This window comes from Rhinoraja longicauda, chromosome 11 (assembly GCF_053455715.1).
Source record: "Rhinoraja longicauda isolate Sanriku21f chromosome 11, sRhiLon1.1, whole genome shotgun sequence".
Lineage (NCBI taxonomy): Eukaryota > Metazoa > Chordata > Chondrichthyes > Rajiformes > Arhynchobatidae > Rhinoraja > Rhinoraja longicauda.
The window spans coordinates 6,636,175-6,658,842 of NC_135963.1; the positions used below are offsets into that span (position 1 = coordinate 6,636,175).

The 22,668-nt window shown below is 44.7% G+C and overlaps 1 protein-coding gene across 1 annotated transcript in view; it reads right to left on the reverse strand.

Annotated features, from left to right (window-relative positions):
* Window positions 1-6,557, reverse strand: part of LOC144598202 (calcium-activated chloride channel regulator 1-like) — a 40,924-nt gene extending 34,367 nt beyond the window's left edge. The window contains exons 1-2 of the mRNA XM_078408090.1: window positions 6,405-6,557; window positions 6,075-6,218 (exon numbers count right to left, since the gene is read on the reverse strand). Coding sequence (XP_078264216.1) covers window positions 6,075-6,218; window positions 6,405-6,557 — 297 coding nt within the window. The remainder of the gene's footprint in view (window positions 1-6,074; window positions 6,219-6,404) is intronic.
* Window positions 6,558-22,668: the final 16,111 nt, after the last annotated feature.

The window sequence follows — 22,668 nt, forward strand, 5'->3', positions numbered from 1 at the left end:
AATAACAGTGCCTTCATGGCCTCGTACTTGTCTTCTGCGGGAGGGTTGACGATGAACCGCATCACCCGTGCGGTCGTCTCCGGAGGTAGAGCGCTGACGAGGTAGTAGTATTTTGTCGCGTCTGCCGAGATGTTTCTTAAGTGAAACTGGGCTTCGGTATGGACAAACCAAGATTGTGGTTGATGTGCCCAAAACGACGGAAGGTGAACGCTGACCGCGCTTAGCTCCGGTGCGCCGGGCATAGAAGCCAAAAACGAGGCGTCTTGTTCACTCATGGTAGGTGATCGGCTGGATCACGTCGGGGTCACCAATATGGCGAGTCTGGAGGCTCGTTCTTTGTTGAAGAAGTTTATTGCGACAGCAATATTCGATCACAAAATTTACATAACGAGATTACAGACAACCATTAAAACTAACTGTTCTCTTCGAAGGAGTCTCTCAACTAACTCCTTTGGGCGCCAACACCACACGTGACGACGCTGTCCAATCAGCGGTCTCACTCCCTGGACCAATCCTTACGGTCGCACCCACACGTGACTTTGCTGGCCAATCTGAGGGTTCGACATCTAGGACCACTCTATATGGTCGCTACAGGATTAATAATTTGGCTGGGGATTAGATGCGAGGGAGTTGTTAAAATGCATTCAAGGTGGTTTTCTGAAGCAGTATGTTGAGATCTCTACTATGGAGGGGACTGCACTTTATTTTATCTGAGGGACAGAGGTCGAAAAAGTGATTGACATGCCTGTGGAGAAACCCTTTGGGAACAGCAACCATACAATGCTCTGTAAATTTCAAGATGGCCGTGGAAAATGATTAAGTAGTTCATCAGCTTAGGGCCTTAAGCAGATTTTAAATGTATAAAACAGGTCCTGGATGAGGTAAACTGGGAGTAGCTACTCTGGGGAAAACAATATCTGATAAATGGGAGGTACTGCATTTAAGAGCGAGATAATAAGAGTTCAGACCCAGATCCACGAAAACGCGAAAGGCAAACCTGTTTAAAATGTTAATGAAGATTTGATCAGGGAAAAGAAAGAAGCATATGTCAGGCAGAGTTATCGAATGAGTCCTTGAAATCCATAGGGGATATAGGAAAAAACATAAGTTCGAGGCCAAAAGGGGCCTGGAGTAACCTCAACATGTAGGATTAACGAGAGTCCTAAAACCTTTATAATGTAGAAGAAGCAAGGGAGTATTCAAGGAAGGAATAACTCCCGCCAAGGATCAGATGGGATCATAGGCATGGAGCCAGGGGATCTAAGTGATAAGAAGTGAGTACTTCTCAACAGTTTTCACCAGGAAGAAAGATATGAAGGCTGGAGAGTTGTGGGGTTTGGTACACTGATATTTTGGAGCTCCGTACCAGGAAGGAGGAAGTAGTAGAAATATTGGAGCTCAATGGGTGGTAGAAAAATCCCCAGGGCCGATGCCATTTATTCCAGGATGCTAAAGGACGAAATTGCTGGCAGAGATTTTTGTATCACAGGTGAGGTGCCAGAAGATTGGAGGACAGCCAATGTTGTCCCCTTATTTTAAAAGGGTGGAAAGGATAAGCCTGGAAACTACAGGACAGTAAGCCTTACACCAGTGGTAGGGAAGTTGTTGGAGAACGTTTTGAGGAATATAATCCATTATCACTTGGAAAGACGGGTAGATTAAGAGGGGTCAACATCGTTATATGTTGAAGAGGTCATGTCTAGTGAATCTCATTGAGTTTTTTGAGGAAGTAAATTGGAAAATTGATGAAAGCAGAATGGTAGAAGTGGTCAACATGGACTTTAGTAAAGGTTTTGTCAAGATTTCACATGGTAGGCCTTCCAGAAGGTTAAGTCATAAAGAATCATTATATCATTATAATGTTATATTATAATGTTACTATAATATCATTATCGTTATATCATATTATAATAATATTATATAATTATAATGAGTTATATCATTAGTGACAGATTTCAGTGAAAACACCCATCCACTACTGCACTTACCCAGCCAGTTATGGATCCATTTTGTTAGAGTAGTGGTGGATGGGTGTTTTCTCTGAAATCTGTAACTAATGTTACACCCCAGGGATCAGTGCTGGGACCTTTGTTGTTTATTATATGTATAAATTACATGGATGAGAATGTGGTTGGTATTATTTGTAAGTTTGCTGATGACACAATAATTGGAAAGCCATAAATAGTGAGGTTATCTGCAGATCATAGATCAGCTGAAAAGTTGTCCAAAGAAGTAGTAGATAGGTGTGATGTCAAATTCTGGTAGGACATATTAAGTAAGTAGCAGAGATATTGGGAGTGTTAATGTACTGAGAAACTTTGGCATGCAAACCCATAGCTCTCTGAAAGTAATAGCACACGTGGATAGTGTAGTGAAAACGCCACTTGTTATGCTTGCATTGCTAGGCATTGAGTTATGCCTATAGAATTATGCTAGGCATTGAGTGTGAAAGCTGGGACATCATGTTGCAGTTACATGTTGCATGTAACAGTGGTTAGACCCACCGGGTGGCGCCAGCAATGGCTGCCTCGCCAACAGTCTGTCCCTTCCTTTGGTGTTTTTTTATGTGTGTTAAATGTATGTTTTTATTGTTCTTTAGCTTGTTTTATGTGGGGGGTGGGGGTGTGGTTGGGGGAAACCTTTTTTAATCTCTTACTTCGACCGCGATGTGATTTTTTTCCATATCATATCTCCGTCCACACTGCGGCCTAACATTGAGGAGCTGGAGGCCTTTGCTGGAGACCAGCATGGGGAGCTCCAGCCGCAGGAGCCTGCAGACTTAACATCATGGAACTCGCAATCCCTTTGCCAGGGATCGACCTCTGCGCTCCAACCGTGGAAGCCTGCGGACTTTAACATCGTGGAGCTCTAAGCCGCAGGAGGTTCGATCGCCCCAATGTAGGGGCTTCGATCGCCCCGACGCGGGGCTTCGATCACCCTGTTGCGGGTGCTTCGACCGCCAGCTGCAGGGGCTTCGATCGCCCTGACTGCAGATGTTTTGACTGCCCCGACCGCGGTAGAAAAATGAGGGAACAAGGTTATACTTTATTGCCTTCCATCATAGTGAGGAATGTGGGGAATCCACTGTGGTGGATGTTTATGTTAACTTTTGTGGAGTTGTGTGTCTTGTTGCTTTTTTTAAGTATGGCTGTATGGTTATTCACATATCACTGTACCTTAATTGGTACACGTGACAATAAAGGACCTTTGAAACCTTTAGTTTGTACATTTATGGTCACCAGACTACAGGTCAGATACAGTAGCTATAAAGAGAGGTGCACCAGAGATTTACCAGGGTGTAACCTAGAATGGAGGGTTGTAGTTATAAAGGTGATTAAAGAGCCTGGGTTTATTTTCATTGGAACATAGGAAGCTGAGGAAAAACCTTCCAAAAGTTTATAAAATTGTGAGTGACATAAATAGTCAGATTTTTTTTCTCAAAGAAAGGAGAGTCTAGAACAAAGGTGTCAAACTCATTTTAGGTCATGGGCCGGAATGGGTAAAATGTGACTTCATGCGGGCCGGATCAGTTGTGCACGCGCGAACAGTTTTCGTTGCCTTCGTTTTTTCAACCCGCTCTCATGTGTCTCAGTCTTTGCTATAATTACAAAGTGTTTCACTTTACAAATTTCGTTTCTTCTGGAGTCCTGCTGAGTTACTCCAGCTTTTTGTGTCCATCTTCGGTTTAAACCAGCATCTGCAGTTCCTCCCTACACATTGACAGATAGCAATCAGGTGGGGGAGGGGAAGGATAGAGATAGCGACATAGGTTGGGAGGGAACAAGGACTCACCTAAGGCTTGCATATTGTGTAACCTGGAAAAACAGAGGTGAAAAGTAGAAGCAAACAAGGGCAGCTGGAAATGTTTGAGGCGTGATCCATGGGGAAGAGGGCGATGGGCAGATGGTTTACATATGTTTTGCAAGGATGTGCCTTTCTGCTCTACATTGGTTCTAGTCCCGTGGAAAACAAACCCACATATAACCACTAATTGCAGTAATTTAGAGTATAATGTTATCTTGTTTATTGAAGTACATATTGAAGTACTTGTTGAAGTAAATTTGCACATTAATTGATAATCAGCTCAAAAAGGTAGTAATTGGCTTTTCTGCTGTGTTTTATATTTTAACCCTGTCTTAATGAATTGATATAGTTATATAATCTTGCACTTAAATTTGATATTTACTCATTACAGTTCCACCACTGATTTTCTGGCACTCTTGGTTCCAGAGCCTTTTCCTGGTTTATTCATTTTAGGAGGTCACGGCCTCCGAGAGGGGTACAACGGTACTGGAACGTTCCACCGAGGCTACTGGGGACGACGACGCGATACCGGCCTGCAAAGTCGGCCAAGTAGGTCGGCTATGGGGATAGATGTGCTGGCTCCATCTGGGCTGGAGTTCCAGAGCCCCGGCCGCAGGTTGCAAATTCAACCCACTGATCGACCGTGGAAGTCCCAAAGAGGTCGAGATTAGCTGCCTTTCCCAGCCTAGGTGCCACATTTTCGGGAGACTTCCAGAGCGGGGGGATTTCAAGTCGGAACCTCTAGCGGAACCCTGGTTGAGAAACGCTGCTCTACACTCTACATGCAGCAGGCAGCAGAGAGAGCGGTGGGAGAGAGAGAGCAGCTGCTGTACAGATACATAATAAATGGTCGTGAATATACTTTGTTCCCCCAAATCATCCCGCGGGCCGGATTGGACCCCTTTGCGGGCCAGATGCGGCCCGCAGGCCGGTAGTTTGACACCCCTGGTCTAGAACTAGAGCGTACCGATTACAATTGAGAGGGAAGAAATTTAAAAGACATATGAGTGTTGATGAATATCTAGAGCAAGCCTCCAGAGGAGGTGGTAGGAGGCAGATACAATTGTGCCATTGAATAGACATTTGGACAGGTACTTGGATAGAAAAGACATAAAGGGACATGGATTGAATACAGGCAAACTGGATTAGCGATGATAATCATTACAATCGGCATCGGCATTGACGACGTGCGCTAAAAGGGCCTGTTTCTGTGCTGTACAACTCTATGACTAAGATCTTGCTTTCACAGTATTGTATCCAATACTCCACAATTTCAAAGCTGCCAGACACAAAATGCCTCCACTTGCCCGGCACCCCTCTTTTCATAATATGCACACATGTTTGAATCTTGTCGGCACTGTTCTCAAAACCAATTAAGTTCCAGATTTCCACCAATACTGTTACTCGCGGTTTGCTGTCACTTGGCCCCAGCTCCCTTGTTCTGTCAAACCCTGCACAGGTCACTACTAAAACACAGGAATCATATCTTAATATCCATTTCCAAATGCTATCAAGCCATCGGCACCCATGACATTCCCGACAGAGTCCAGAATAATCTAATGCCATTAAAGAGCTAGAACCCAATTACAGTTTCTGAATCCCTCAGTCCAGTTGGCAAATCGTGTGCATCAGGGTTTTGGACAGATAAGAGGAAAATAAAAGAACATATACAATTGAAGGGACTGGGTTACTATTTCAAGGAAAATACAACAGGGTTGTGCAATTCAGCTTCCAAAGCACTAGCAAAAGTTTCAGAATTTACCTTTTTCAAACAACTAAGACCAGAATATTATACAGTCATACAGTGTAAGTACGGATCCTTCGGCTCCCTGAGTTTGCAATGACCATCAAACTCCATTTACTCTAATTTTACACTAACCCCATTCATTGCCAGGTATAAATTCCATCATTTATTGTCAGTGGAGCAATTCGTAGCTGAGAGAGACTGTTAACCGCTAGAGTGATTGTACTTGTGAGAAAATTCTTGGAAACTGCTGTTTTGCCAAGTCTATCCTTAGAGTTTCCCTTGCTCCATCACTGGAACTTTGGCACATAACCCATATATGTTAATGGAGGACACAAAGTGCTGGAGTAACTCAGCAGGTTAGGCAACATTTCTAGAGAAAGTGGATAGGTGATGTTTCAAGTTGAGACCCTTCTGCAGACTGCGAATTCACCTTCATTCTTCTGTGAATGTAGGTTTTTAGGATAGGTTCCACTGGTGGAAAGCTATTAATAATAGTTTCATTCTTTCACCCCTCTCTTCTTACCTTCTCGTATGATTCATGAGTTCGACTTTGAACCAGGCTCGAATTCAGTGCCCAGGAAGCAGGCAGCAGGATTTTTACATCTGAGAAGTAAAGTTGATATTTAGTTGCTTGGTAGAGGTAGTTCGAGGCTTCAGTCACCATTTCCTGCAAAGCAAACTCAGAATTAGAAGATAATTCCTGGCTTTATATCACCTGTAGAGGTGAAAAAAGAACATAAAATTACGCTTTTAACTTTCACCAAATCCGATACTCAGTGTAGTAACACACAATATAAATAACATCTGATGAACAAAAACAATGGAAATAAGATCATTTCAAACATTATCTCACCTGAATGCTTTCAATAAGCTTGTCATTATATTGGATACTTGGATTTATTGCAAATACAATGTCTTGGTATCCATTATTAACCAGTGTAACCCTGGAACATTTTATAACGCAAATAGACAGGAGGTAGCAGAACACCAAACTTGCTATTTGCATGGTTGTTGCACTGAAGTATTTTCTGCTTGAGCAAACTTCCTGCAACGCAAGTAATAGATCTGGCAGTGCCACCTACTCCTCAAGATGAATTGAAAAGGATTAGAGGAGGAGGTTATACTGACACCGAGGAAATAGTATAACATTGGACGAGAAGTTACAGCAATTTCCAAATACTCAGGAGTTTACAATAATTAATATGAAAATGAGATGCTCTGGAAAGAAAACTGAAATAACCACGTGGCCAAGAGCGACGACAAATTTCAACGCCACAGCTCTGTCACTTAGATGTTATAAAGTGCTGAATTGGTCGCCATATAACAACTGATAGGACCTTGACCATGATTTCAATCTTTTGCGCAAATCAGTTTCTCCCATACTTGAGGTATTTGTAGATCTTTCCCGAACATGCAATCTAAATGGGAGAATGACCAAAAGACCCACAGAGCAGGAGAGGATGCTGGAAATTGAAGTGGAAAAAGAAGGCTCTCAGTAGATGACTCTTTCCATGAAGGATTTTCCAGAAGCAATTCTAACTAATAGCAAAGGAACAATGCATGAGGCAAAATATCTAATTGAAAAGGCAACGCACTCTGCTTGTCAGCAGCTCTATGATAGTTCCTATCTCAGAATACTTTATGTATGATTGTTAAGGTTGCTGAGGTCATCATTTAGGTTAGAATTTATGTTTGTGAGCAGTGGGACCATTGGTCCAAGTATTATTTATTCCTACACCCAAATTTCCCGAGCAACTTTGATTTTGATCAAAGTGCATGGTAAAATACAGTGCGATACATATCACAGTAAACTCGACTTGACATGTCTAGACAGTTAATATCTAATTAGAAACCCTTCACGCTGCCTTGGCAAGGCCAGCAGCATAATTAGGGACAAGTCACGTTAATTAGAAAGAATGTGTGACGTTTCGGGTCGAGACCCTTCTTCAGACAAGAAGGGTTTTGACCCGAAACGCCACCTATTCCTCTCTCCAGAGATGCTGCCTGTCCTGCTGAGTTACTCCATCATTTTGATTCTACCATAAGCAATGTGATTGATTGCAGATAACCTCTCTAATAATTCGTCAGCACTCTCTCAGTATTGCATAAAATGCTAACCCTGACGACTGTTTTCAAGATTTGACATTAAGGTTAGGCTCTTTAGCCAATTGAGGCTGCACCAAGCATCAACGCTTGTTTCACACTAGCCCTACGAAAATCCTATTAATTTTTTTCTCCCAACATTCTCTTGCATTTTCCTTGGATTCTATCAATCCCCAAAACAATAAGGGTAATATGCAGTAGCCAAATAAGCTATCAACCTGCGTGTCTTTGGGATGTGGGTGCACCAGGAGGAAGCCAAGGTGACCATAGAATAGAATGAGCAAACTTCACACAGATAGCACTCAAGGTGGGGGATTGAACTCTGGTCTTTGGTGCTGTTTTACTAGCTGTGCCACAGTACTGTCCTCCAGTGCTTAGATTTTCACTCATGATGTCAACATCAGGAGTCACCATGTTTCTTGGAACTGTTTGGCTTGAGAACTGTTTGTTTCCAGCAATTGTTCTGCTGGAGAACTATTTGTTTCCTGGAACAACTGAGTGCTTTGCCTTTTGAACTGTAGTCGTGAGGACTGCAAATACTTTGACATCGCAGTGCTCTCCAAGAGCAAAAGGGTGATAAGAGTTTTCTTTAATATTGCTAATAGTTGCTTCATAAACAGTTTTCTTATACACATGGCTTGGATCAGAATCATAGTGTAGGCGTTCTGGCATATTACTCATCTAATCCAGAACATTCTGTGGGGGCCCAAGACTTGCCTCTTGTGTTGCTATTTGGCACAGAAGTAGGCTATTCAACACATCCAGTGGCTTCCAGTATTACCTTTCTCCTTCTGGTTCTCTGGTCTGAGCTGACTCAGTATACAGTTGTCAATTCACTGAATAACACACAGATTTGAGATGTGAAAGGAAACAGGAGGACTGGGGAGAAACACAACAGCCAACCGAAAACTTGAAAATTCCACATGGACAGAAATCCAAGGTTAGGATCAAACCTGGGTTACTGGAGCGGTGTTGGTGTTCAATAAACCTTTCAAATTCACATATTTACTTGAATCTAATCGAAATTTGGTTATAAATTGGATTAACGTTCCCATGGATGTTACACAGTATAATCCTCTTTTTAATCTTATGGTTATTTGCAATTAGATCCTTGGGTAGCTAGCTGTATCTGACTGGTAAACAAGTAATGTATTTTTTCAACAGAGTTGAAGTTCTAGAAATTTCTAGAAACACTGAAGTCAGAAGTGCAGGTAGAAGTATCAGCTATTATATAGAGAGCAGAGAGTGTGTAGGATAGTGTTATCCTATACCGAGGTACAGTGAAAAGCTTTTGTTCTGCGTTAACCAGTCAGCGGAAAGACAATACATGATTACAATCGAGCCATTCACAGTGTACAGATACATGATCATGGAATAATGTTCCGTGCAAGATAAAGCCAGTAAAGTCCAATCAAAGATAGTCCGAGGGTCACCAATGAGGTAGGGTAGGTTGTGGTAGGATGGTTCAGTTGGCTGATAACAGCTGGGAAGAAACTGTTCCTAAATCTGCAGGTGTACATTTTCATACTTCTGTACCTTTTGCCCGATGGGAGAGGGGAGAAGTGGGAGTGGCCATGGTGCGACTCGTCCTTTTTATGCAGCAGAGTGTGTGTAGGATATAGTGAGGAGAGTTTGTTTAGCAAATGCTAGATTATCTCAACCCCATTGTGAACATTGGGTTTTGTCTAAGAAACTGATGCGCTTCAATGCTGAGAAGTATATTCTGCACTCTGTATCCTCCCCTCTGCTCTATCTATTGTGCATGAGTTTGAGCTGATTGTATCTATGTATGGTATGTCTGATCTGTTTGGATAACATGCAAAACAAACCTTTCCACTGTATTTCAGTACACAAGACAATAATAATAAATCTAAACCTAAGTACAATAAATAGTTTAGAATTCCACAGTAACCCTCCCCATTGTTGATCAGACTGTATTGCCATACCTCTGATTATTTAGTAGTTTATCTTTGAATATCTGAATATCAGTGGGCACCAGTTGCAACTTTTTTGCAGTGGAATTAAAGCACAAAGGTTAAGTGGGATTCTTCCCGAAAAAGAACAAACCCAAAATCAAGACAGCACTGTGTGTTTAAAATGAAGTTCTGTGATTCTTGGCCAAAACAGCAAGCTCTAAATAGCAGAGGGTAACGGGGAGACGCAGAGGTTTCACAAGAGCAGATAAATGAATGATGTAATGTTATCTTTCTATTCAATCAACACTTAATCCATTTCCATTTCTAAAGGTTGATATCCCATACACGGGCACAGTACTGAAGATGGTGTCTCAACTAGCAGTTGACCATAATTTTAAAACCACGGCTTTTATTCTGTACTCCAGGCTCCTGTTTTATAAATTAAGGCATCTGCATATTTGTCATATTTTCTATGAGATACGAATGAGTGACAAATTGATGTTGCTACAGGACAGTTTTTCCGGAGCTAAACTAGTTAATTTGACAAATTTGAAACCACAGCCATTTGGCTCCAAGGAAACATTTACAATTGTCGCTGAATATACAGAACTGAACAGTAAGAAGCACTACTTTGCGGTCTGTGCTTATGATGATAAACATCTGCCTGCCGAGGTGTCCAAAATAGCTGTGATTTCTGTCTTTGTGCCTTTTGCCTGAGGAACCAACCTGTAACTGCGTATCAAAGAGCATTTGGAGTGCAGTACCAGTCGCAATTATTATACGTTTGATTGTTAGGATTACTGATCATGTTGTGCGGATGTACAAAGAAAGGAAATTTGTAGAAGCAGCAGGAGTATACAAAACGGAATGCAGTTATTTAGGTTATTAATCCGAGCATTTACTTTAATCTGATTTAATTATGGATGTTGGCGGCAAAGATCATTGGGATTCTCCAACATTTTTTCGAGGGGTTCTATGGTCCTTTCCCAACAACTAGGAGAAATCCCTTGGAAATTCTGCCCCAATTAGTTGCCCATCCTCGGGATGAGTAGGAAGTTTGTGTAGTTTTGACTGGCGAAATCCTGGTGGGAAACCACAGTGACCAATCCCGAGGCTCAAACATGAGCTCCCACCAATCTAACTCTATATCCAATGTTTTTGGGTGACTTTGCGTTTTCTACCAGGCTGGAATCTGTGCAATTGAATCATTTTGATGCAGCTCTGTACAAATAAACAAAACCTTCTAGTATGGTCTCATTGTTTTATTCATTTTCAGATTTCACCTTTCAGGATTCATAACGGGGGTGCTTGGAACTTGCTTATTTCTTGGAGTGGGTCTTCATTACAGAGACATTGGGTGCCAAGGATTTAGGGTGCAGAAAGCAACTGCAGAAGCTGGTTTATACCGAAGATAGACACAAAGTGCCAGAGTAACTTAGTATCTCTGGAGCGAGATGCTGCCTGATCCACTAAGTTACTCCAGCACTTTATGTCTAACGAGGGATTTAGGTTTTGGTTTACTTTTTGTCACATGTACCGAGGTACAGTGAAAACGAAGGTTTTGCATGCTTTCTGATCAGATTATATAATAGTATACATAAATACAATCAAGTCAAACTCAAGTACAATAAGAGGCGCAAAGGAGACGATACAGATGGCAGAATATATGCCCAATGGGAGCAGGAAGAAGAAGGAATGACTGGGGTGGGACAAGTCTTTGATTATGTTGGCTGGTTTTTTGAGGCAACTTGAAGTGTATATCGAGTCAATGGTGGGTAGTCTGGCCTGTGCACCTCATTAGAAAGTGTTAAAAAAACACAGTTATTATAAACTTTGTGTGGGACTATCAGAAAAATTGCCTTACCAGAGTCCACTGTTTAAAATATAATGACTCCTGAGTTTTGTGTTCCAAGAGGTACACATCACCTTTAATGAAGCAAGTAATGCAAACAAAACCAACTGAGCGTCTTCTACGCCATCTTTGGTGATGGAGTAGAATTACATTCCCCTTTATCAATTTCACTCTTAAAATGATCTCTCGAGCACCAAGCAAGTCAATTTATGCAGTAATCATTCTCCTTGGAGATTATTTTCAGGGCGGCATTGTGATAGGTTGGTGGACTCGTAATCGAGGGTATAAAATCCAGAGTTGTGAGTTCAAAGTCCACTTTAACAATTTGTAAAAAGTAAATTCAGTTCATTAAAGTAATCTGGAAGTTATCTGTGAGGCAGCACAGTGGCACAGCTGGTAGAGATGCTGCCTCGCTGCACCAGAGACCCTGGTTCGATCCTGACCTCGGGTGCTGTCAGTGTGGAGTTTGCACGTTCTCCCCGTGACCGCATGGGTTTCCTCTAGGTGCTCCAGTTTCCTCCCACATCCCAAAGACGTGCAGGTTTGTAGGTTAATTGACATATAACATCTTCATTCATGGACTGTTTAATTGGAGATCAGGACTATATTGTTAGTTTGTGAGAGGTCCATTCACCGGTATGATAACAGCAGGAGAAAATTATTTTTGGTACTGGTTGTACATGCCTACATGCTTTTGTATCTTCTACCTAAAAGGAGAAGGGAGAGGAGGGAATAACTGGGGAGTGAATGATCCTTAATAATACTGGCTGTTTTCCTGAGGCAGCGTGAGGTGTAGATGAAATTACTGGAGGGGATGGGGGGGGGGGGGGGCAGTTTTATGTGATGGACCATGGTGCAGCCAAAACTCTCTGCAGTTTCATGTGGTCTTGGGCAGAGTAATATGCCAAATCAAGTTGTGATGAATCCCAAGATAGACACAAAAAGCTGGAGTAACTCAGCGTGATAGGCAGCATCTCTGGTGAGAAGGAATGGGTGACGTTTCAGGTCGAGACCCTTCTTGATAGGATTCTTTCCACAGTGCATGTGTAGAACTTGGTAAGGGCCATTGGAGACACGGTAGCGCAGCGGTAGAGTTGCTGCTTTACAGCGAATGCAGCGCCGGAGACACAGGTTCGATCCTGACTACGGGTGCTGCACTGTAAGGAGTTTGTACGTTCTCCCCGTGACCTGCGTGGGTTTTCTCCGAGATCTTCGGTTTCCTCCCACACTCCAAAGACGTACAGGTATGTAGGTTAATTGGCTGGGTAAATGTAAAAATTGTCCCTAGTGGGTGTAGGATAGTGTTAATGTACGGGGATCACTGGGCGGCACGGACTTGGAGGGCCGAAAAGGCCTGTTTCCGGCTGTAGATATATGATATGATATGATATGATATGATTTCCTCAGACTTCTGTGGAAGTAGAGGTGTTGATGTGCATTATTAGCCGAACATTAACATGTTTGGGCTACAACAAATGATTGGTGATATTTACACCTAGGCATGAACCTTGTGATCATCTCCACTTCAGCACCATTGGTTTTGATTGAAAGATACAGCGCGGAAACAGGCCTTTCGGCCCACCAAGCCCCTGCCAAAGAGCCTGATCCCACACTTTCATATCTTCTACATATACACCAGCGGGAAATTTACAGCATCCAATTAACCTATAGGTAAACCCACATGTCATTGGGACGTGGGAGGAAATAGGAGTCTCTGGCGCTGTGAAGTACGGTAGCGCAGCGGTAGAGTTGCTGCTTTACAGCGAATGCAGCGCCGGAGACTCAGGTTCGATCCTGACTACGGGTGCTGCACTGTAAGGAGTTTGTATGTTCTCCCCGTGACCTGCGTGGGTTTTCTCCGAGATCTGCGTTTCCTCCCACACTCCAAAGACGTACAGGTATGTAGGTTAATTGGCTGGGTAAATGTAAAAATTGTCCCTAGTGGGTGTAGGATAGTGTTAATGTACGGGGATCGCTGGGCGGCACGGACTTGGCGGGCCGAAAAGGCCTGTTTCCGGCTGTATATATATGATATGATGATAAGTAGTGGCTCTACCAGCTGTGCCACTGTGCCTCCCTAAAATGGTGAACAATATAGCGGCGGCCACTAATGTCTCCACATTGCTTCCCCATATATGTATCACCATTCTTCACAATTCCATCTTCACTAAAGCCATCCCTCACTATTTTGTTCTCTTGCAAGCTCTTTCCAAATTGATTTACCCCTCTTAATTATAGCTTAACATTTTGACCTATTTTCATAAAATAATACGGCGTGCAAACAGCCCTTTGGCCTAATTTATCCATGCCGACCAAGTGTCTTTTAAATGCTGTTGAAGTAACAGCCTTAACTACATCCTCCACATCCTCCGACAGCTCGTTGCATATACCCCCACCACACTCTGAGTAAAAAGGTTGTCCCTCAGGTTCCTGTTGTATTTATATATTGTATATCTGATCTGTTTTGATAGCATGCAAAGTAAAGCTTTTCACTGTACCTCGGTAAACATGACATCAATAAACCTAATATTAAATCTTGAAGATAGACACAAAAAGCTGGAGTAACTCAGTGGGACAGGCAGCTCATCTCTGGAGAGAAGGAATGGGTGATGTTTCGGGTCGAGACCCTTTTTCAGACTGACGTTTCGGGTTGAGACCCTAACATTAAATCTTGCCTTAAACCTATGCCCTCTGGTTCTTGATTCCCTCCACCATGTGTAAAGACTTCATTAATAATAATAATAATAATACATTACATTTATATAGCGCTTTTCATATACTCAAAGACGCTTTACAGGGATTTAGAGAACATAGGGAAGTGAATAAATAGATAAATAAGTAAACGAACAGAGAAAGGAGACAGAAGGTGGGGTGACCTTCAGTGGTTGAAGGCAGTACTGAACAGGTGAGACTTCAGTGATGTTTTGAATGTGGTGAGTGTGGAGGAGTCTCTGACGGTTTGAGGTAGTGAGTTCCATAGGGTGGGAGCAGCGATGGAGAAAGCCCTGTCCCCCCAGGATCTGAGTTTGGTCCGGATGTGGGGGGATAGGAGATTGGCAGCAGCAGAGCGGAGGGTGCAGGTGGGAGTGTGCCTGTGGAGGAGGTCGGTCAGGTAGGATGGGGCCAGGTTATGGAGGGCTTTGTAGGTCATGAGGAGGATTTTGTACTGGATTCTCTGGGGGATGGGGAGCCAGTGGAGTTTGTAAAGGACGGGGGTGATATGGTCACGGATCGGGGTGTGGGTGAGTAGACGGGCAGCGGAGTTTTGAATGTATTGAAGTTTACTGATGATTTTTGAGGGTGCGCCATAGAGGAGGCTGTTGCAGTAGTCCAGACGGGAGGTGATGAAGGCGTGGATGAGGGTTTCTGCAGCTGTGGAGGAGAGGCATGGACGGAGACGGGCAATGTTTTTGAGGTGGAAGAAGGCTGTCTTTGTGATGTGTTTGATGTGTTTGTCGAAGGAGAGGGTTTGATCAAAGATGATTCCAAGATTCCGGATGTGAGGGGAGGTGGATACTGGGAGACCATCAATATTGAGGATGAAGTTTTGGGTGGATTTGGTGAGCGTTTTGGACCAATGATGATGATTTCAGATTTGTTGCAGTTGAGTTTGAGGAAATTTGATTGAAGCCAAGATTTTATTTCAGTGATGCAGTTTGTCAGTGTAGAGTGTGTGGTGGTGGAGATTGACTTGGTGGAGATGAGGAGCTGGATATCAGCGGCGAAGCAGTGGAAGTTGAGACCATGACGGCGGATTAATTGACCAAGGGGGAACAGGTAGAGGATGAAGAGGAGGGGGCCAAGGGCTGAGCCTTGGGGGACACCTTGGGGGGGGGGGGGGGGGGGAGGGGAGCGGTGGGGGATTTACAGTTGTTAATGGAGATGAACTGGTGCCTGTCTATTCCATTAGCATAGGGAACCCTCTTCCTGACTTGACTTTGAGCAACTGATTTAATCGGCACGGTCTTCCCTGGAAGTTCACAAGAGGAATCACACAATCTATTTTTGCTGTGTCAGCAGACATTTTCAGGTTTCAGTGGTACTCTTAGAGCTGCGGCCCACCACACGTGCATTTGCTGGGTGCTGTTTCCACTTCTCTTGGATTGTTTTCAACCAGCAGCTTGGTTCAATGAAACCATTTTCTTTTCTAATTCGGAAGTGAGAGTGAAAGGGGCATTATGTGAACTGTTAGCATCTGCTGTGGCTGTTGCCTCCAAACCAACGTGTAGTCAACTTGCATCAGCTGTAAGGAGTGCCTTTTTGCAAATTGAGGAAAGCCTGATTTCAGAGCCTCGTCGCTTTAATTAAGGCGGGAATGGCTGCTTCTGCCTCCAGGCAGTAAACGTTTCCGGGCATATCGGCCATCGGTTACAATCACTTTCTGCACACAATGAAATCAATAGGATGGAACATTGGGATCTGAGCACAAAACAGTGCACATATAACACACTACCTCGGCAAGGCCAGTAGCATCATCACGGATGAATCGGACCCTGGCATCTTCCATCGGGCAAAAGGTATAGAAGTGTGAAAATGAATCTCCAGATTCAGGGACAGTTTCTTCCCAGCTGGTGTCAGGCAACTGAACCATCCCACCACAACCAGAGAGCAGTGTTGAACTACTATCTACCCGAGGACAATCTTTGTTTCGACTTTATTCACAAAATGCTGGAGTAACTCAGCAGGTCAGGCAGCATCTCGGGAGAGAAGGAATGGGTGACGTTTCGGGTCGAGACCCTTCTTCAGACTGATGTCAGGAGGGCGGGACAAAGGAAGGATATAGGTGGAGACAGGAAGATAGTGGGAGATCTGGGAAGGAGGAGGGGAAGGGAGGGACAGAGGAGCTATCTGAAGTTGGAGAAGTCGACGTTCATACCACCGGGCTGCAAACTGCCCAGGCAAAATATGAGGTGTTGCTCCTCCAATTTCAGGCGGGCCTCACTTTGTTTCGACTTTAGTGGCTTTATCTTGCACTAAACGTTATTCCCTTTTGTCATGTATCCATACGTTATGAATGGCTCGATTGTAATCATGTATTGTCATTCCGCTGACTGGTTAGTATGCAACAAGCGCTTTTCACCATACCTTGGTTAGCCTAAACCAAAACTGATATTTAGCAACTGAGCCACATCTCCAGCCAAGATTGCTGAGAGAAATAATAGTGATTGCAGAAGTGTTGCCTGTAGCTTTGCAAAATCTGTAGGTGGTGGGTGGAAGATTGTGGTATTGGTAGTTGTGATGTATACATGCAACATTATGGTAAAGCTGCTATGCGATGTATACATGCAACAATATGGTAAAGCTGTGCCTGCGCAGCTGCTAAAATACACAGAGAGTTAAAATGGCGATCTTGTGTCCAGACCTGTGATGTTTTGGTCTCCCACTCAATGCGTGCTTTAGAGAATGATACTGAGTAAAACGTATCATTAATTGGCGACGAGGATAAACTTGTTTTGAAGTTTCGCTTGGTGACTTGTTGTTGTGGCTACCAATGGCTATTTTTGGCTCAATAGGGGAATTTGATGTTGCGCAGGGCGACTGGGTGCAGTACACCGAGCGCATTGAGCATTACTTCCTAGCCAACGACATTACAGATGCAGGAAAGAAGAGGGCTATCTTGCTTTCCGTGTGTGGAAGACCAACGTACAGACTCATCTCGAGTTTACTTGCTCCACAGAAACCTGGGCAAGTTGAATATTCTGAGATTGTGTCAACAGTCACGAATCACAAGGTCCCGAAACCATCCGTCATCGTCCAGCGTTACAAATTCAACTCGCGTCATCGTCAACCGGGTGAGTCAGTTGCTGATTATGTGGCCGAGTTACGTCACCTCACTGAACATTGTGCTTATGGTTCAAATCTCAATGAAATGTTACGTGATCGTTTGGTGTGTGGGATTGAGGATGACCGCATTCAGCGTCGATTATTGGCGGAAGCCACGCTGGATTTCGACAAGGCACTCGGTATCGCCACCACTATGGAGACGGTAGACCGCAACATGGCTGTTCTCCGTGACGGGAAACAAAAGCCCAGCGAAGCGATAAATATAATTGCGAAATCAAGGGGGCCTCACAGTGGTCAGCCCAAGCGGGGAACCATAAGAGGATCTTTGTGTTATCGCTGTGGTGGCTCTCCCCACACTGACCTGAACGACTGTCCAGCAAAACAGGTGGAGTGTTTCAACTGCGGTAAAAAAGGGCATTTCTCACGGGTGTGCAAGTCGAGTGGGAAAAATGCTCAGCGCGGAAGGGAAAAACTGCAGAAAAAGCAGTCAGCTGGAAAAACGGATAAAAGCCACCAACTGACCGAGGAAGGTGATGTGTATGGTCTTTATCATACTAACAATGAGAAGAAGAAAGTTACTCCTTTCACTGTGGACATGTGTGTGGGGGGAAAGACAATCCCCATGCAAATCGACACCGGACCTGGAGTTACGCCTATCAATGAAGAGACGTGGAAGGACCAGTGGCGAAAAGGTGAAAGGTTACGCCTACATGATAGCACCGTGGTTCTCCGTACTTACACTGGAGAGAAAGTGGCATTGTTGGGAGAATGTTCGGTGCCCGTCTCTCACAACCAGCAAACAGCGACGCTCAAGCTGCTGGTAGCGAAGGGGGCGGGACCAAGCCTACTTGGCCGTGAGTGGTTGAAAGTTCTGCGACTCAACTGGCAGGAGGTGAACCAGGTCAATGTGAATGACCGCCTGCAGAGCCTCCCCTCCAAATACAGTGACCTCTTCAAAGCGGAGCTCGGGACGCTCATAGGCGTCGAAGTCGACATCTACATCGACCCGGCCGTACAATCGAAATTCATCAAGGCTCGACCAGTGCCGCTGGCCCGTCGCGATCGTGTTGATCGCGAATTAGATCGCCTACAGGAGGAGAAAATCATAGAACCCGTTCAACACTCGAAATGGGCGGCACCAATTGTCTCCATTGACAAGGCAGACGGTAGCATGAGAATCTGCGGAGACTACAGGTTAACGGTGAATACAGCAGCTCCATCTGATACGTATCCGACACCTCGGATTGATGAGTTGTTTACGAAGCTGGTAAATGGGAAGCAGTTCACCAAACTTGACCTGTCGCACGCTTACCAGCAGTTGGTTTTGTTGTCCAGATCCCGTGAACTGGTGACGATAAATACCCATCGCGGGTTATTCCAATACACCAGAATGCCATTTGGCATTTCAACAGCACCGGCTGTATTTCAGTGTACAATGGACAATCTTCTTGCGGGGATTTCTGGGGTTGCTGTGTATCTGGACGATCTGCTCGTTACAGGTAGTTCCGAGGAAGAACACCTCGACAACCTCGAACAAGTCCTCCGCAGGCTCCAAGATGTAGGCCTACGACTGAAACGAGAAAAATGTGCCTTTCTCGTCAATGAAGTCCAATCCCTGGCCCATAAGGTGAGCGCTGAACCATCGATGAGCTGGCTACACCGAAGAACGTCAGAGAACTGAAGGCGTTCCTCGGGATGCTGAACTATTATGGCAAATTTCTGCCTCATCTTTCAACCATGCTCGAACCGCTTCATCAACTGCTGCGCAAAACGGTTCGATGGCACTGGGGACCAGTTCAGCGGAAGGCGTTCGCACAAGCTAAACAAAGCCTGAAATCGTCCAAAGTTCTGACGCACTACGACAGCAACAAGCCGCTTGTTCTCTCCTGCGACGCCAGCCCTTACGGAGTAGGGGCAGTGCTGTCACACGTCATGGAAGAGGGCACGGAAATGCCAATAGGCTATGCTTCACGCAGTCTGAATAACGCTGAACGCAACTACTCGCTGCTGGATAAGGAGGGTCTAGCCATAGTCTTCGGCGTCAAGAAGTTCCACATGTACTTGTACGAATGACGATTCGTAATCAACACCGACCACAAGCCGCTTCTTGGGTTGTTCAGTAACAACAAGGCCATTCCACTAATGGCTTCGCCGCGAGTGATTCGCTGGTCGCTAACACTGGCAGCGTACGAGTACGACATCGCGTACAAACCGGGCTCAGCCAACGCAAACGTGCTTAGCCGACTCCCACGAGAAATCGCCCATCACTCCGTTGCGTGTTCGCACCATGACTCAGAGGGATCCGATTCTGTCTCGTGTTCGCGAATACATCATGAGCGGGTGGCCAGACAAACCACCAAATGAAGATTTCAAGCCCTACTTCAATCGCAAAGTGGAGCTGAGCATTCACGAGGGTTGTCTTCTCTGGGGTAGTCGTGTTGTACTACCACCCCAATGTCGCTCGCAAATGATCGAGGAAGTGCATGATGCCCATCCGGGTATTGTGAAGATGAAAGCGATCGCTAGAGGTTGTGTGTGGTGGCCTGGAATCGATAAGGACTTAGAGCACAAAGTCCGAGCGTGTTCAGAATGCCAAATGCATCAGCGGGATCCGCCCAAAGCACCATTGTATTCATGGGAGCATCCTAGTCAACCGTGGTCGCGTGTTCATGTCGATTATGCCGGCCCGGTACAGGGAAAGATGTTGCTTGTTCTCATCGATGCATATTCCAAGTGGATTGAAGTGCATATCACACGTGAATCAACCAGTGACATCACTATGGACAAGCTTCGCTTCGTGTTCGCGACACATGGCCTTCCGCATACACTGGTTTCTGACAATGGCACATGTTTCACTAGCGAAAAGTTCGCAAAGTTCATGAAATCGAATAGCATTCGTCATGTTAAAAGTGCGCCATACCATCCAGCAACGAATGGTCTCGCAGAGCGCGCCGTGCAGACGGTGAAGGCAGCGCTCCGCAAGATGTCGGGACCGCTGCAACCGTGTGTCGCTTGATTCCTCATCTCGCATCGTTCAACGCCGCAAACTACTACAACGCAAACGCCGGCTGAAATGCTGATGAAAAGGAAAATTCGCATGCGTTTCAGCATCGCGGTGCCAGATGAAAGAGCGACCATTGGTGACAAACAATTCTCGCAAAAGTTGCACCACGATTCGCGCCCAGCTCGAGAATTTGAGGTGGGAGAGAGCGTGCTAGTGCGCAACTATGCAAGAGGGGAGAAATGGGTACCAGGACGCATCGCAAAGAAGCTAGGTCCTGTCTCGTACCAGGTCGAGGTTCACGTCAACGGGGTAGAAATCTGGAAACGTCACGCAGACCAGATTCTGAAACGTGAAATCGACTCTCCCACAACCAACGAAACGGGAGATTCGATAGATTTCAACAGGAGTATGCCCACAGTGCGCGATGAAGATGTCCCCAAAAGAAGCGTTGCACAGGAAAACATCAACGAAAGTAACCACGATGACACCGTTGAGGAAGCGACATCAGAGCGCAACGAAGAATGCAATTCGGGGCGTAAGCAGTATCCAAAGAGAAATAGAAAGCGACCGGATTATTACGGATTCTGAAAACGGACTTGACTGTACGGACTTGATTATACGGACTCAGTTATATGGACAATGTAAACGCCACAAAAAATTGGTTATCATTAATAGAAAGGATTGTAGCTTGAATACACTTTCGGCATTACATTGAAGATGATACTCATATTCAAAAGATGAATTGGTTATGTAAACTTTGATTTGGATTGTAAATAGATACCAAAATGATGCATATTTTTGGACTTACTTAAATGGGGTTTTGTTATAGAAAAGTATCACAGTAGTCTTGCCTAGAGTCTGAAGGAGCCTATTTTTTAACGTTCTAATTCAAAGAAGGTTGCATGGATAAACCCAGCAGCTACAGACCATTCAGGTTAATCTCAGTGGTGACGGTATTTCAGGAAACAATAATTGTCATTACTATAACAATATTTAAAAACCATTTGGACAGGTACATGGATAGGAAAGATTTAGAGGGATATGGGCCAAACGTGGGTGGGTGGAACTAGTGTAGATAGGGCATCTTGGTAGGTAGGCATGGACAAGCTGGCCTGAACGGCCTATTTCCATGCTCTATGACTTCATGACTTGGACACAGCATCGATTGAGTTTATATAAACTGAAACAGGCAGAATGAGTTTATATAAACTGAAGGAGTTTTATGATGGGGTAAAACAGAGAGACAGTGAGGAACTTCACTGGGTGGCGCTCGCAATAACTGCATCGCCAACAGTCTGTCTTGTCCTTTTCCTTTTTTGTTTTGTTTTTTAGTATGTGTTAAATGTATGTTGTAATGTTCTTTAGATTGCTTTATGTTGGGGGTGGTGGGGGAGGGTTTGTGGAAACTTTTAAAAATCTCTTACCTCGACGGTGATGCAACTTTTTCCGTATCGTATCTCCGTCCGCTCTGCGGCCTAACATCGTGGAGTTGGCGGCCTCTGCTGGGGACCGACTTCGGGGAGCTCCAACCGCGGGAGCCTGCAGACTTAACATTGCCTTTGCCAGGGATCAACCACGGAAGCTCCAACAGCGGGAGCCTACGGACTTAACATTGCAGAGCTCGCGGTCCCTGGTTAGGGACTGACCGGGAGCTCCAAGCCGCAGGAGCTTCGACCGCCCCGACGCGGGAGCTTCGTTCGCCCCGACACGGGGGCTTCAATTGCCCCGACATGGGAGCTTCGACCGCCCCGACATGGGAGCTTCGACCGCCCCGACGCGGGAGCTTCGTTCGCCCTGATTGCGGATGGTTCGACTCCCCCGACCACGGGAGAATAAAGAGAGAAGTAGAAGATTAGACTTTATTGCCTTCCATCACAGTGAGGAATATGGGGAATCCGCTGTGGTGGATGTTTATGTTAACTTTTATGTAGTTGTGTGTCTTGTGGCTTTTTTTAGTATGGCTGTATGGTAATCGAGTTTCACTGTACCTTAATTGGTACATGAGACAATAAACAGACCTTGAAACCTTGAAATCTGGCTGATCTGGTGCATGAATTTTTCCAAAGGCTTTGATAGATTGCTTCTTAATAAGCTAGTCATCAGGATTGAACTCCATAGAATATATCTCAGCATGCATAGGAAATTGATCAAGTGACAGGAAACAAACTCTGAAGAAGGGTTCCCACCCAAAACGTCACCTAACCTTGTCCTCCAGGGATGCTGCCTGACCCGCTGAATTACTCCAGCATTTTGTGGGGGTTTTTGTAAACCAACATCTGCGGTTCTTTGTTTCTATAGCAAACAGACTAATTATATCTCAGGCTGGAGGGAATTATAATTAGTTATAGACAATAGACAATAGACAATAGGTGCAGGAGGAGGACATTCGGCCCTTCGAGCCAGCACCACCATTCAATGTGATCATGGCTGATCATTCTCAATCAGTAACCCGTTTCTG